Here is a 14,152-nt window from a genome sequence, read left to right on the forward strand (position 1 = left end):
AATTTTTTGATCAGATTAAATTTTCCAGAAGGACTCAGAATCAGGGAAGTCTATTCCTCCCTCCCTCACAAGAGAAAAGTTTGACTGAAAATCTGAAAAGTCAAAAAGCCTCTTTTTATTACCACTGGGGTGGAAGGAAAACAAAGAGAATTACCCAGTTCCATTAAAAACAGACCGGGGAATTAGGTCATGAGAGCATTAAGAAGCACTTTCTTTTAATAATTCCTGCAAGTCTGCTGGAAAACCTCATGATATTGGAACACATTTCAGAGTTGCAATTGTTAACACCTCCATGAAAAACATTGCTAATAAGGCAAGAGGCAGCAAGCTCTGCTGATATTTACTTTTCTGGTCCACCAGATTCTTGGTCTACCACTAAAACAGCCCTTTGTGCCTTTAGTGCAATTTAGAGGCAGGTGGTACTTATATTCTTGCACAAGTGCTTTGACAACAACGGCAGCAGCCATTTCTGAGCAGCAAATGCATACTACAATCAACTACAATCACTTCTAAGTGAGCTTACAAACACTAAGTAATGATGGCCAATATGCAATAAGTATAATGAAATTTGTCCCAGATCCTTATTTTCTTATTTCTTATTTTCAGAATACACAGTACATGTTCCCTGTGTTACTGCAGTGGGGAATTTTTCCCTTTTCAAGGTAAGCCTCCTGCATCTACTACAGAAGAAGGATTTTAGCCTTCATATTAAAGTCTGAAACCATTGAAACTGTGTCCTGTCAGGATGATTTTTAGTGTTTGAATTTATGTCAGTGAATAGTTTTGGAGCCATTTTGGATAACGTTGGATTTGTGCCCCAACTTGATCCTGCTTGGCTGCCAGGGTCACTTGATTGAAATATTAGATTCTCTAAAACCCTATAACCAAATTAGAAAAAGTCAGAATGCTCCAACCATGATTAAAGGTAAACATTAAACCCATAATGAGCCAAATGAAGTCAACATCCACAATAGTTTTCTCATTTGTAAAATTTACATACAATTATTTTAAAATAAGAGGCCAGATTTTAACTAGATGTGTTTCATTATCTTTCAAATCAAATAATTTATATTAATGCTTCAGCTGATATTGAAAAGCTTAAGCAATAATTTTATGAACATGGCAGTTTTTGTTACAGAAAAACACACAATATTGTACATTTCTCCTGTGCTTTGATTACTGATGAATCATATTCAGTAGCATTTAGTCCTTAATTCCTCCCTCACATAGATATGTATTAAATTACATAGAGTTTCATTTATGAACTGGATAAATTGAGCTATGTTAAAGGTAACCATATTTATAGGCAGACAGACCATATAATTCATGTTGGTTTTAAGCTGTATGTTAACAAAACAAATGCTTTGTGAATTCAGATTATTCATCACCTTAGATCTCTGGGTCAGGACCTGTGTTTTCTCCCAGAGTATGAAATTTGACAATAATAGGTTTCTATTTCATGAATGAAAGATACCATGTGCTATCACAACAAAAACATCATCACATACTCTTATAGAAACAGTCCCTTTCAGAGAAATTTTGCTTTGTGCTTAGTGTGAGCTGTATTGGTACTTGATAATAAGGCATAGAGCACCAAAGTGTAGCACCTAGCAACAGATTTAACAGAATTTGTCCAATATTGGTGTATAATTTTGGAGAGGAATATATCAGCTCTATCTAGAGTGGTAAAATCCACTCCTTTTGCTTTTGGTCTACAAGTCAAGCATATCCATGCGGATCCAGCCATGTATTTAAGAATACTCCTCTCATGTATACCCCCATCCATACCTGATAGAGTACTGCCCTTACATAGTAGTTCTTGTACATGTAAATCTAATTGGGAGTATTTAATTTCCAAATACCTTGTAAAATGAGAAAAAAGATAATAGTTAATTCCTTTCACTCAGATTTTGCTGAAAACACAACTCAGATTTTGTAACTTGAATAATATTTCTGGCCTCCTGAAATCTTAAACATTAAACTGCTGTTCTTTCATGTTTTTTGAGTCGCCATAAATTGAAGCCACATGAAGTATGTTTTGCTCCAGTATTTAAGGAAAAGTTAATCAGTAAGATCAATCTAGAGAGAGATAGCAGCAAATTTCTTTGGAAAGACATCACATGCATGATCTCAATCTTTGCAAGAAACACCATCCTCATTTTTTGCCCATCATAGTATGAATTTCCATTTGCAGGTAGAGTGAATCACAAGCTCCATCCTCCATCGATGATTAGTTCATTACCAGTCACATAGGCAGACTGAAATTACATAAAATAAACAATGATTTCAAGTAACCTTTCATGGCTTTTAATTACAGAGAAACACTTTTCCTTTAAATGAAAAAAATATGCTTTCTTTTTATACACCTTTTTTTTTGTTTTTCAAAAATACCTGAGAGTACAAATTTACAAAAGCTGGACTTCAGATATCTTACCTGCAGGAATAAACACATCACACTATGATGTTGTTAGGTCTGTCCAGCTAAGCAGAATCTGACCAGGTCAGCCAGTTAATGGGACCTAACTAAAAACTTAGATTATACAGATAGTGGGGTAAGCAACTGAGCTGTTGACATTCTTCCCTATGTCAGTGCTGAAACATGCTGAATATATTGAGAAAATGGAATTCTATTTACACGTGGTTTAAAACCCTGTGAACAGACTGGAAAAAATTTCTAGTGTTATGGAAATACTAAAACCAAGATGAAACTGAGAAACAGACTACTGATGGATAGCAACATTAATACTGAACTAAATCCATTGAAGTATTTTTATATGAACATTAGGACTGCTGCACACATCCAGACAAATCCAGTCCAGTTTTAGAGTCTCAGTAAATTTATATTTAAAAATAACATTGGTGTGTGCTCGTTAGTGTTGGTGCTGTTTGCAGTGGTCATCAAGAGTCTGGTGTGAACAGCCACAGTGGGTCTGTTGTTTTCCTTATGCTGGAATGGCAGAATCACCCTGAGCATTAGCTAAAATCTCCAGCAGCTCTACTAATTCTACATCCTTAAAACATGATCAAGCTTGGTAAATCATTTCTTTTCACCATTCAGGATGATCTGGGGGTCTGTCAATTTTCACAGGTGACATGAAACCACCAGGCTATGACACCTAATACATAATGCCTTGCAATCACTGTCAACATTCAGAACACCTTTTGTATTGCAGGATGAACTCAGTAAAAGAACATAGTTTGTTTTTTATTTTTGTAATAATCCACCTCAAAGAGAACATAAGTTGTTCCAAAACAAATACCCTCTCTACTGTGAAGCAGCAAAGTAGCATGGCATTCTGTGACAGGACATTTTATTGTCTATACTTACTTCATCAGAGGCCAAGTACACAAAGAGATGGGCCACTTCTTCAGCAGTAGCCATCCTTCCAGTTTTCTGTCTGGCTAGAAAGTCTTTCAATGCCTGGATATACAAGAGCATTTGGTATATCAAAAATAAAGAAGCAATTATTTCAACCTATTGACATGTAAAAAGCAATATTGGAAACAGGCCTTTAGTCATAACTTCCTTTAGTGCACTAAGTAGGGAATTAAAGCTAGAAAAACAAAATCTACAGGAATGGGAACTTCAGGTTGAAAAAAATTAGGAGATTTTTAGAAAGCACTTAAATCTCTGGTTCCAGAATAAAGCCAGTATAAAATCCTTCTTCCTTTGGTGGTAGATATTCCCATGCCCTCCAAATGAGAACTTGCCATTATCTAATAGGGATGGTGAAGCATCCCAAATAATGTTGAAATGGATAGGCCAGAATGCCCTGTCTGTACTGTTTTTGCACTACCTTGTGGCTGACACATGCCACAATAGAAAATGTCCCCTGATTTTGCACTGGATACTGTAACCAACACTTGGAGTTGTTTCCATGAATGAGAGACTCTTTACATTAAGCCATATTATGCTTCATTTCTGGTCTGGCCTTAAGGCTTCTGTCTCGAGTTCAAGCTGACCACACTTTCAAAGCAGACAGCAATGTCAAGTTGTCCACAGTACTCTGAAACTGAAGACATATTCTTGAATATGGGCAGAAGTGCAGCTATATATTCTTTTTTTAAAGAGAGTTAAGCGTATATACACATGTGACCAAGCTAATAAATTGCCTTCTCACCTGTTCTGGGTTAGGCCGGGCTTGGATTCTTTCCTGTAAAGATGGTGTGTCAACAGTTCCTAAGCAAAATTTTAAATTCAATGTTAAAAATCAATGGCATCAGCAATCACAACAAAAGTTCATTTGTTCTATTGGTATGCCTTTTAACACCTATGTGTAACTTTGTACTGTAATTCAGGAGAAAGACTGCAAAGCTACCAACAGAGCACATTTCAGTAGTGAGGCAAGAGTTTTGAGAATTAGATTCAATACTTTTTGGATGGTTAAACAATGTTCAGAATGTTAGCTAGCTCTTGCCTGCTTCTTCTTAGACTGCATCTTTGAAAATAACCACTCAGATAGTGTGTAATGTATGTATAAAGTGCAGATACTAGGTTAATCAGACTAAACATCCAGTTGAACCACAAAATAACAACTTTTCTATATTAAGCCTTTCAAGCATGCTCTATTCTTGTAGACTGCTGGTAACTTCAGCTACCACTTGCAAGTCTATTCTTAGAAAAGCCAAACTCCATCTGGCCTTCTAGTATCTGCTCCTAGCTCACAGAATAATGTAAGAATACTTACCAGGACATATGCAGTTGCATCTGATGCCTTGTTCAATGAAATCAGCAGCCACAGCCTTAGTTAGCCCAATAACTGCTGCCTTTGAAGTACTGTAGACACATCTGTTCACGACTCCTAACAAAAAGTCGTGTTAAGGCAGCACAGAATCATAGTTTAAAAGAAAGAAAAAGAAAAAAAAGAGACAAGATTGTTCAATATGCACCTGCTTCTGAACTCCAGCATTTCCTGTAGCATCTGTAGCCTCTCCAGAAGGGCAGGCTAGCTAGAATGCCGACTGCCAGAATTCTACTCAGGTATACACCAGAGGAAAGCACACAGTCTTTCAATAGTGTAAATCTGGGGACTAGTCTTGAAAATGTAAGAAGCAGCAAAGATTTAGGAGCAGCAGAAATCCATCTGTCAGTCATGATTAGGCTTCTTTTGATAGCATAGTAACAGCACTTAGGTAATTGTCATTATGTACCAAGATATCACTGGAAGTAATTACTTTTTAACTAATAAATACTGGTAAAAAAGGACGCAACAAAACATTGAAAAAGCTCAGAGATAAGAAGCTTGGAGTTTCTACAATTTTCCATCTGTGTCCTTGCATTTATGTTTGAGTGGAACAGGTTCACTTTTCTTTTCCTAACTGATACCTCCACAGGATTTAGAAATAGCTTTGAATTTAGAATGTCCTCTAAGTTCAAAGTTGTGCAATATTTATATTGTATATCCGTCATCTTAAAGATTTATATAAGTAATTCTAGCAAGCTACTGACCTTTGATGCTGGATGCCACAGAAGACATATTAATAATATTTCCAGATTTCTGTTTAAGCATCTGCAAAAGAGTACTTTTGTCACTTAAATGCAAGCTATTTTGTCATCTGCAGGTTCAGCAAAATAGCCCACAGCAGCTCACAGAACAGCTCTACATGCACTTGATACACAGGGCAACAAAGCTTAATTGGCTTAATGGGTAGGTGCCATTGGCTGAAGTAGTAAAGCAGAGTCTGAAATTCTCACTCAGTTCCCCTGAGCCATGTCAGGATTGAAAACTATGGCAGGAAAGGATTTTTTTCCTTGGTCTCCACCTCTCAGTCACTGCTCTCTTGTCGTGACAGGAAGTTACACCACACAGACATCTGCTCGTACCATCTACCAATGCAGCAACTCATTGAGCCCACTCAAACTCTTCTTGTTTTGGAGAAGACTAAAGCACAATACTCTAGCATCTATGAATTGTAGCTAATTTTCTTTAAGTTATAACCTTTTTTTAGGCATCCTAAAACCTGATATGCCTGAAGTTGTTAAAAAACCCCAAACTTTGAAAATTAAGTTCAACTAAGAAAAAACCCACCCCCAAGCTAAAAACCAAACCAGCCAAGCAAAAAGAACTGGAAAAGAGTAGTTGTCATCCAGTCATGGTCACAGTTTTCCAGTCTGGCCTTTGCATTTATGGGGATGCAAACACCTTTTTCAGTCCAAAAGATTTTGTAGGCCCAAACCTAGTGATTATGTAAAACCAAGAAGCATCTTTGAGCTGCTACATTCATTGAATTAGCATGTTAGCTAATTCATGCTAGCTCTAACCAGCATGTTAGCATCAGCATCCTTGAATTTCTTCACAAGATAGTCTCCAGAGCTGTATAAAATTAATCTTAATATACATTATTTATAAATATTTTGTAGCAGTGGTATTGCACAGCTATGTGCTGTAGTATAATATGTTAGCACTGTATTGCAATGGCTCTCTCACTGCTCTGCATAAAGTCTGAAGTATTTTAGCTAGTTTACATAGGCCAATTCCCCAAACAAATCTTCTTTACCATATCCTTTAGAGAAATTGTCTGTCTTATGCAATGCAGAGAATGTTTTACAGTAGGATCACTGTAATCTAAGGGGTCCCCTATCCAAAGCAGCACACTTGTATTTTGTATGCTGTCACAGTGGCAAAGTGGCAACAACTCCGATCTCTCACACTTTAACAATGCAGCAGAGACTAAAAGTCATGGGTAGCCAAGCCTTGCCTTTGGAAGGAATGTCTTGATCATTAGGTACATGCTGCGAACATTGAGGTTCATCGTGAAGTCCCAGTCTTGCTCCTCACACTCCAGAATGGTTCCATGATGAACAAACCTAGAATGAGTGCATGAAGCAGATTACTGTCTGTGGTTTACAGTTCTATGGCCCTTTTCCCACCACTGTTTTTTAGAAATTAACTTTTCCATCCTTGAAAAGAGGGGGATAAGAGCTCCTTTGAAGAATGCAAGCAGTGTATTTCTTCTGATAAGTACCAAGGACACAAAGCAGACTCAATATGTGCAACAAAAATGGCAATAGAAGACAGAAAAAAGCACAGTAACAGACTGTCAGACTTTGTTCACTGTTGTGCTAGAAGGGTCAAAAGCCATCAGTACAGGCTACCCATAGAGTGAGGACAACACAAGTTCCAGAGCTGTTCTATCTTGGTCTGGGTTATATTGCTGTGAAAAAGAAGTTCAGTTTTGATGAAAACACACAAAGATTTGTATTAAAAGTACAAAATCCATTCAAACATAATAAATAAAATACACTGAAGTAATAGAAAATAGTTCTGGAAGACAGGGAAAACTGGAAAAACAGTAGTAGCAAAGAGAATCTGGTTACCCTGCAATGTTACAGAGGACATCAATCTTTTCAATCTCCTTGGCCAGATTTTCTATTTGCTCCCTTTTGGTGACATCCAGAACCCGTATTTGAATGCCTAGAACAAAAACAACATGGCATTTGTTTCTATGTATTTGACTAAGGATTAGTTGATTACTTTCCTGATGAGCTGAGGATAGCACTTACAATTCAATTCACTCAATGATTAAGTTAGTGCAATGGTTAATCTGGAAGAGCATATCATGCTATTTAAAATTTCAGGAGAGAATTGAAATGATCAACTGTTTTAATTGTTATACAGCATGACCCAAGCAGATGAGCTAGCTTAATTTACCATAAAAAACATTCCAAATACATTTGAATTCCACTATACTCTTACACAGAAGAATTATAGAATCTATATAATAATGATGAACTTTCATGCTAATTATCATAGAATAACACTTGGAAATAGTTACATGTGTCTTACAGTGTCATTACATGTCACATTCTCATGTGTAGTTGATGATATTATCAATGAGCTTTATATAATTTAATTATTAATAAAAAATGATTCTGCATAAATTATTAAAATAATGAGGGCAGTCACACTGGAACAGGATCCTGCAGAGGTTATTGAGGAAATTTCATCCTTAGAGAACTTGATTAAACACAGCCCTGAGCAATCTGCTCTAACCAGTGGTACTTTGAGCACTAGATGTAACTACATGGCCTCCAGAAGTCTCACCCAGCAGATATGATTCCATGAAATACTGTAAAATATCTGAGTGTTGCCAAACTTAAAGGAGAATTTGATTTGAAATGGATAAAAATTGTGTTTTTTTAAGAAACCAAAGCGACAAGCCCATGAATAGGCTTTCTGTGCTTTAGGTAAATGACAGAGACACTTTTGAAGAGATTTGTGTATTTGATCAGACTACAGGCTGATGACTGACATGGCATTGGAATTACCTCTCCTGAATAAAATTCAAAGACCTCAACGTGCCAAATCTTTATGAATTATAGGTTGACTACTCATAGGTTTAAAGGATGGAAATAGCTCTGAGTAGATGGAAAAATTTTTATTTCCTTATGAGCATACTAGCAGAGGGAAAAACTGTAGCACTTTCCCAAACACCCTCAGAAGGAACCTGAAAAGCCCTCAAGCCCAAACAATTACAAAGAGATTGCTTGCAGTGAACTCCAGCTGGCAGAGACTAATTCTCATGCTAAAAGATGTGCCAGCTGTGATTATGTGTATTTTACTGTCAACCTTCAGTAGGAATTCATTAAATCCACTTTCTTCTCTCAAATCAGGTTAGAAGCATTTTCAGCTGTAAACTATATCCAAGTCTTATATTTTATTTCAATATTGAAAAAATACTTTTTAACATACTGTCCCACTTGTGTCACTTGTGATTAGGGACACATCTGTGCAAAACCTGCTCCTTGAAGCATGTTCCTGTGGTGTCAGTAGGAAAACAACCTGATCATTTGTACAAACAGAATAAGTGTATCTAGTGTTGCTATAATTAAATTTCTGAAGACATATGGATTCTACAAGAGAGTAAGGAATGCATTAAAAGGATAAGCCAAGTATGGACCATAGAAATGCAAGACACTAGGTCTACCTTTTTGTATAGCTGGATGTTCTCTTGATCAGAGAAAAGCATCCCATGCCTTCCAGAGTGATGCACTTGATAATCAGCACAGTGATGCCAAAAGGTAACTGAAATGGGTGCTATTCTAGCAAACAAATATCAGCTTCTTATCTGACATAAGAAAATCAGTTATTTCACGTGTCTAGAATAATATTCTGATACGCTGATGTTGCAATGTTGCATGCTAAATCTCTGCTATTTCACACCACAGAATAAAGCAATGCAAACATTGAAAGAATTAGTCTGGATATTTTAATTTTTCTGTCTTTTTCAAGCTTTCCTATCCTCAAAATGTATCTCTGACAGCCTACACAAAACTTTTAAGAGCTGAACTAATGGCCTGCTGTAGGGCCATTTACCTGGATATTTCCCCAGTTCTTGCAGTTTAGACTCATTGATGTCTGTAGCAATGACTTTGGCTCCTTCTTTAGCAAAAGCCTGGAGAATACAAGAGAAGCAGTTTATATTTAGATATTCCAGACTGTAACCAGGAATAAAATGTTTTCTTTCCAGGTGCTTTTTGGCTTGAAATAGAAGTTGGCTGAAGGCAGCTGATTTCTCAGAGTTGATTCTTGTCATATCAGCACACAACTATGTAACTTAGTGTGATAAGACAGATTTAAGGTGTTTTCCCTAAAGGAAGGAGTCCATAAATTAAGTATAAGAACAGAAACTAGGCAAAGATAATGGATATTCTTATTGCCCTTATTAGCTGCACTAGTAAGCAATAGGGCTAGAAATATCTGTACTGTTAGATTTAAATGAAATTATGAAATTTGACAGGTAAAGGTAGAAGTTGTAAACTAGGATTTTTTAAACTAAATCCTCTGTATGAAAATGATTAGAATAGAACAATATTAAAAGCAGCATGACTTCTGATATTTAACCAGAGACATTGCTTCATTCTTGACAGTCTCCTCAAAAGCCTCTTTCCTTTTATTGTGATTACTGATAAATCAACAGCTAACAAAGTAAAGTCTGTCACAAGTATTCTGACATCTTGGACTGTAGCCACTAGTCTTCAAAATAAGTGTCCCAAGTGCAGCTTAGAGGACAGTGACATTAATCATACCAGCCTTCCATGGGTTGTTGGGTATTTACAAAGTGAAACCATCAGGAAGATTACCTGCTTCTTGGACTGAGTGATTTATGTAAGAGCCGAGATCAGCAGGCTTCTGTGTTCTCAACCACAGGCATGAGAAACTAATCAGCCTGGCAAAAATGCTACAGGAGCTTTTCCTGAGTTGTTAATTACATTACAGAGGTAACAAGATAACTCTACCAGGTTTTTTATTTGCCATGGAAAAGGGAAGTAGCAGGAGAAGAACTGGTCAAAAGGAGTTACAAACTAACTTGTAAGTTAATACATACATTGAATTCTGTTTAACAGTAATCAAACAAAATTTGTTAAGGGTTTCTTACGTTTGCTCATTTTGAACAATGTGTTAGTATCATGTGAACTTGATTATGTCAGCCACAAATATAGGTAAAATACCTTGGCTTTACTATAGGGGATCCCCACAGTATCCAGCCTTAGACCAGGAAATACTCCCTCGATCATCTCTATTTTCTCCCAGAACAAAGCAACAGAGATACTGGATAAAAGGTACAAACAGTACCAAACATATATTGTTAGAAAAAAAATTGCAGCTGTCCTCAAATCTTGTTTTTATCCTTATCTAATATCTCCATTCAGAGTTGAAGATTTTCATAAATTCAAACAGCACAAAGCCTGCATGATACAGCATAGTGGCTACATTATTCCCTGATTTTTTCACTGCATAGTCTGGCTTCATCTATGGTGTATTGACTCAAGAACTGATTTGGTGCAGGTGTCTTTGGACAAGATAGAATGAGAGACCTTGCTAAGGCACAGCAGAACAAACATTTTCCAACTTACAATAGCAGCTGCTCGGCCAATGCCCTGTGCTGCCGCAGACAACAGGATGATCTTCCCATCCAGACGCCCCATGGTGCTGACCTGCACAGCCACAGGATGGCACAGAAATTCAACAAAGATAAGCCAACACAACCTCTGGGAATCAGATGCAAGTACATTCCCAAAACTAGACTTGATCCAGGGTGTACCTCTGCCATCACAATTGTCCTGTTTGGCTGCCGTGTGACCCTCAGTTACCCAGGGTTCTGAGAGGCAGGGCTGCCCCAACTTTTTTTTTCCCTTTTTTTTTCCCAGTTATACATAAAGGACCTCAAGAAGTCAAAAGTCATTTGATCTCAGAAGCTAAGCTTAATTATAACAGAAACTGGATTTTATTTTTCTTAAACAGGCAAAAAGCCAAGATGAAATAGCAGTACAATAATTTGTAAACTAGTGCTTCCACTGTCCACGGTATTCTCAGAAAGCAGATTGTCTTTTTTTCCCTACCAACTCTTCATGTCCTAGACTGCAATACATTCTACACAATGCCCTAGCCTTGATATCTGCCCTCAGCTGTCTTAGGAATCTTCCAGTACAGCAGGTTTCCAGCCCCAGTGAAGCAGGAAAAGTGTGGGGGTTAATGAAACTGCTGATCTTGCCTCTTGGTCCCTGTTCTTAGGAACACAGGCAGCAGGGAACATCTAGGCATTGCTACCTTAGTCTGGATGGAGCAGCCGAAAGGCAAAATACAGCCCTGTTCAGCTGCTGTGCTAGGTTTAATCAAATACAGCATGCAAAAATGCAGACAAACAAGTAAAAACAAATGCCAAGTCTCAAAGAACATCCTAAAAAAGTGAGGTCACTGTGTGCCAGAGTGTAGTATCTGGAGTTTTTTTAATTGAGTTCCCCATAAGCAAGCCCCCTGCATTTTTGTAATCCTCCAAGCAACTTTGTCTGTGTAGATATGAGTGTAGAAAGGTGTCATAAGAACAAAGACTTTAAATACACACATAAATCCAACACACCAAGTACTTCACTTGGAAATTAAAATAAAGGTGCCATAACCTTCCCTTTGTTAGCAGCCAATGTTATCCTCTAGAGAAACTCAAACCCATGCCGTGACTCAAGATTACTGACTCAAATTTAGTATCCTGCTTTTTGAATCAATTATTAATTTCTCTTATTTTGATCAGAAATTCTGTTTTTTTAGATGATTTTCCTGGCAAAAGTTGCAGCAAAACTGTTTTCCTGAAGGTTACAAATTCAACAGATTACAGATTCAGCTTCTGAAGCAATGTAATGGAAAATTATTTTCTTTCCAAAAGCCACCTGGATCAGTTCAAGTACTTCCCCAAATCACCTTAAAATATGGGAAGCATATTTAAAATGCATTTTAAATACATTTTTCAATCTAACAATCAGGTTTTATGAAATTTTGCCATACTGATTCTATGAAGCATTTACAAATATTAATATAGTCACTCACCAAGAGACCTCAAAGAGCTTTGTTATTTACCGACCCTTGTACAAAAGGAAGTTCTAGTTTTCTTTTTTTTAACTGTGCTTGTTGGGATTTGTAGTCCAGCTGCTAAGTTTCTCTATACGAACGCAATTTCCTGTTGAAACATTGAGATGCTGCCATCTAGTGAAACTCAGGGTTTTTAAAATGTGTGATTCTTCTCATGCACAGGAAAGGACACGAAAGTATCACCAGCATTAGCTGACTCTATGACGATGCAAATTCAAGGTATCAGGAGGATTCCCACCAAAAGGCCACAAACATGTTTTTCCAAGCAATGTCTTTTTGCAATATAAACTATCAAATTCCAAACCAGGACAAAACTTAGGTGATTATTTTTTTGTTGTTAAACAAATATCTTTTGTTTCTAGTGGTTTAACTTGCGTATGTTAAAGCAGAATTAGTATCATTAGACTGAAAAATTCTAGGACAAACACATTTAGCTGTAAGATCACACCAGACTAAAAACTACCTGATAGTATTAAGGAATTTGGTGTCCTGCCTAAACTTCAGTTAGTTTGTTTTCAGACAAGCCACTTCTACGGATAAACTGGGACACAGATACACAAAAGTTCAGTTTATCCTGTCTTTCTGCTAAACTACAGCTTTTAAGGCTTTCTAAATCAGCTCCCCAGTAAATTAAATCTTTAATGTCTTTATTTGCTAAAAGCATTTATCCTTCTGCCCCTAAGCTTTTTGCCACCTGAATTCAGACACAGACCTATTGCAGTAACTTTTTGCTTTTTTTAGTTCAATTACCAGAAAAATCACCAAATCTAGTAGTTCCAAGCAAACTATAATTAACAAAAAAACCCACTGGGAATCGTATACGGAAGAAGTAGATCTATATATACACATCTTCCTTCCCCTTTCTGGAAAAAAAAAAGTTAGTCTAATTCATCTATTAGAACACCAAAATGCTGGTAGCCAAAAGAAATCTCTTTCATCACAGTGGGAAACAAAAAGAACAACAAACCAGACAAAAAAAATAATGCAAAACAAACCCATGAAACATCCAACCAACCTAAAAAAAAAAAAACAAAACCAAAAAGAAACCACCATAAACACACCAGCACTTTGCATTCATCCCTGTCAGAAAACAAATACCTGAAAGAGGACATGGCAGTGCCCAACTCTGTAATGGTATTTAGAACCTGTATATTTTTGGCGTGTCATACTTTTAAAAGCTTCCCAAAACACATTCCAGTCCAGAGATTGAGATAAATCCTTGGAACTTCTTAGTAGATACAGTAGTTGGCAGTTTTCAGCCATTCAAAGTAAATAGAAGGCTGGTTCTTTATTAAAGAAGTACCTCCATCAGATAATCCTTGTGTGACTCCAATTCCTGTTACTGCTGAATGCTCAGGAATATATCAGTGTAGCCATTTGCTTGTCAGTTTGAGTGACTTTAGTGGTTTAGATTCGCCAATTTGAGTTTCCTGGCCAACATACCAAATGATGTGGTGGGTTTTAGCACTAGCTAAAATCACCAGTGCACTTACTCATTTCTTGCCGTGAGATACGGATTAGAGGAAGGGCAAAGCAGGCTTAAAACTTAAAAGGTAAAAAGAATTTTATTAACAGGACTACAAGAATAAGAAGCATCGAAATAAAACCTCCAGAACACCTTTCCTTCCCCTGCCCAACCTTTTCCTTTCCCAACTGACCACGTAGAGACAAAACCTGGGATGTTAGAGCGGTACCAACTATACAATAGTCTTTCATCAGTCCTCATAGGGAGAGTAGTTTTCTCTTGTCATGCCATGGAGACTTCCCCACAAGAAAGTTTTCTCATG

At 37.0% G+C, this 14,152-nt stretch overlaps 1 protein-coding gene across 1 annotated transcript; it reads right to left on the reverse strand.

The window, feature by feature from the left end:
• Positions 1-95: 95 nt before the first annotated feature.
• Positions 96-12,417, reverse strand: BDH2 (3-hydroxybutyrate dehydrogenase 2). The gene is made up of 10 exons (XM_015625131.3): positions 12,324-12,417; positions 10,859-10,939; positions 9,318-9,396; positions 7,319-7,415; positions 6,700-6,808; positions 5,450-5,510; positions 4,689-4,802; positions 4,122-4,180; positions 3,329-3,421; positions 96-2,258 (listed from the first exon to the last, which is right to left on the reverse strand). Exons 2-10 carry the CDS (start codon positions 10,928-10,930, stop codon positions 2,205-2,207), a joined length of 738 nt encoding a protein of 245 aa, XP_015480617.1. The 5' UTR covers positions 10,931-10,939; positions 12,324-12,417; the 3' UTR covers positions 96-2,204.
• Between the last annotated feature and the right edge of the window lie 1,735 nt (positions 12,418-14,152).

This window comes from Parus major, chromosome 4 (genome assembly GCF_001522545.3).
Source record: "Parus major isolate Abel chromosome 4, Parus_major1.1, whole genome shotgun sequence".
Classification (NCBI taxonomy): domain Eukaryota; kingdom Metazoa; phylum Chordata; class Aves; order Passeriformes; family Paridae; genus Parus; species Parus major.

Bases quoted from the DNA above. Each gene is read 5' to 3' on its own strand.
- BDH2 (XM_015625131.3), bottom strand. From the start codon at position 10,930: ATGGGGCGTCTGGATGGGAAGATCATCCTGTTGTCTGCGGCAGCACAG. The intron at 5,511-6,699 runs GCAAGGCTTGGC...ACTCTTTTGCAG, and splicing joins TCAAGACATTCCTTCCAAAG to ATGCTTAAACAGAAATCTGG. The intron at 3,422-4,121 runs GTGAGAAGGCAA...TTGTATATCCAG, and splicing joins CCCGGCCTAACCCAGAACAG to GCATTGAAAGACTTTCTAGC.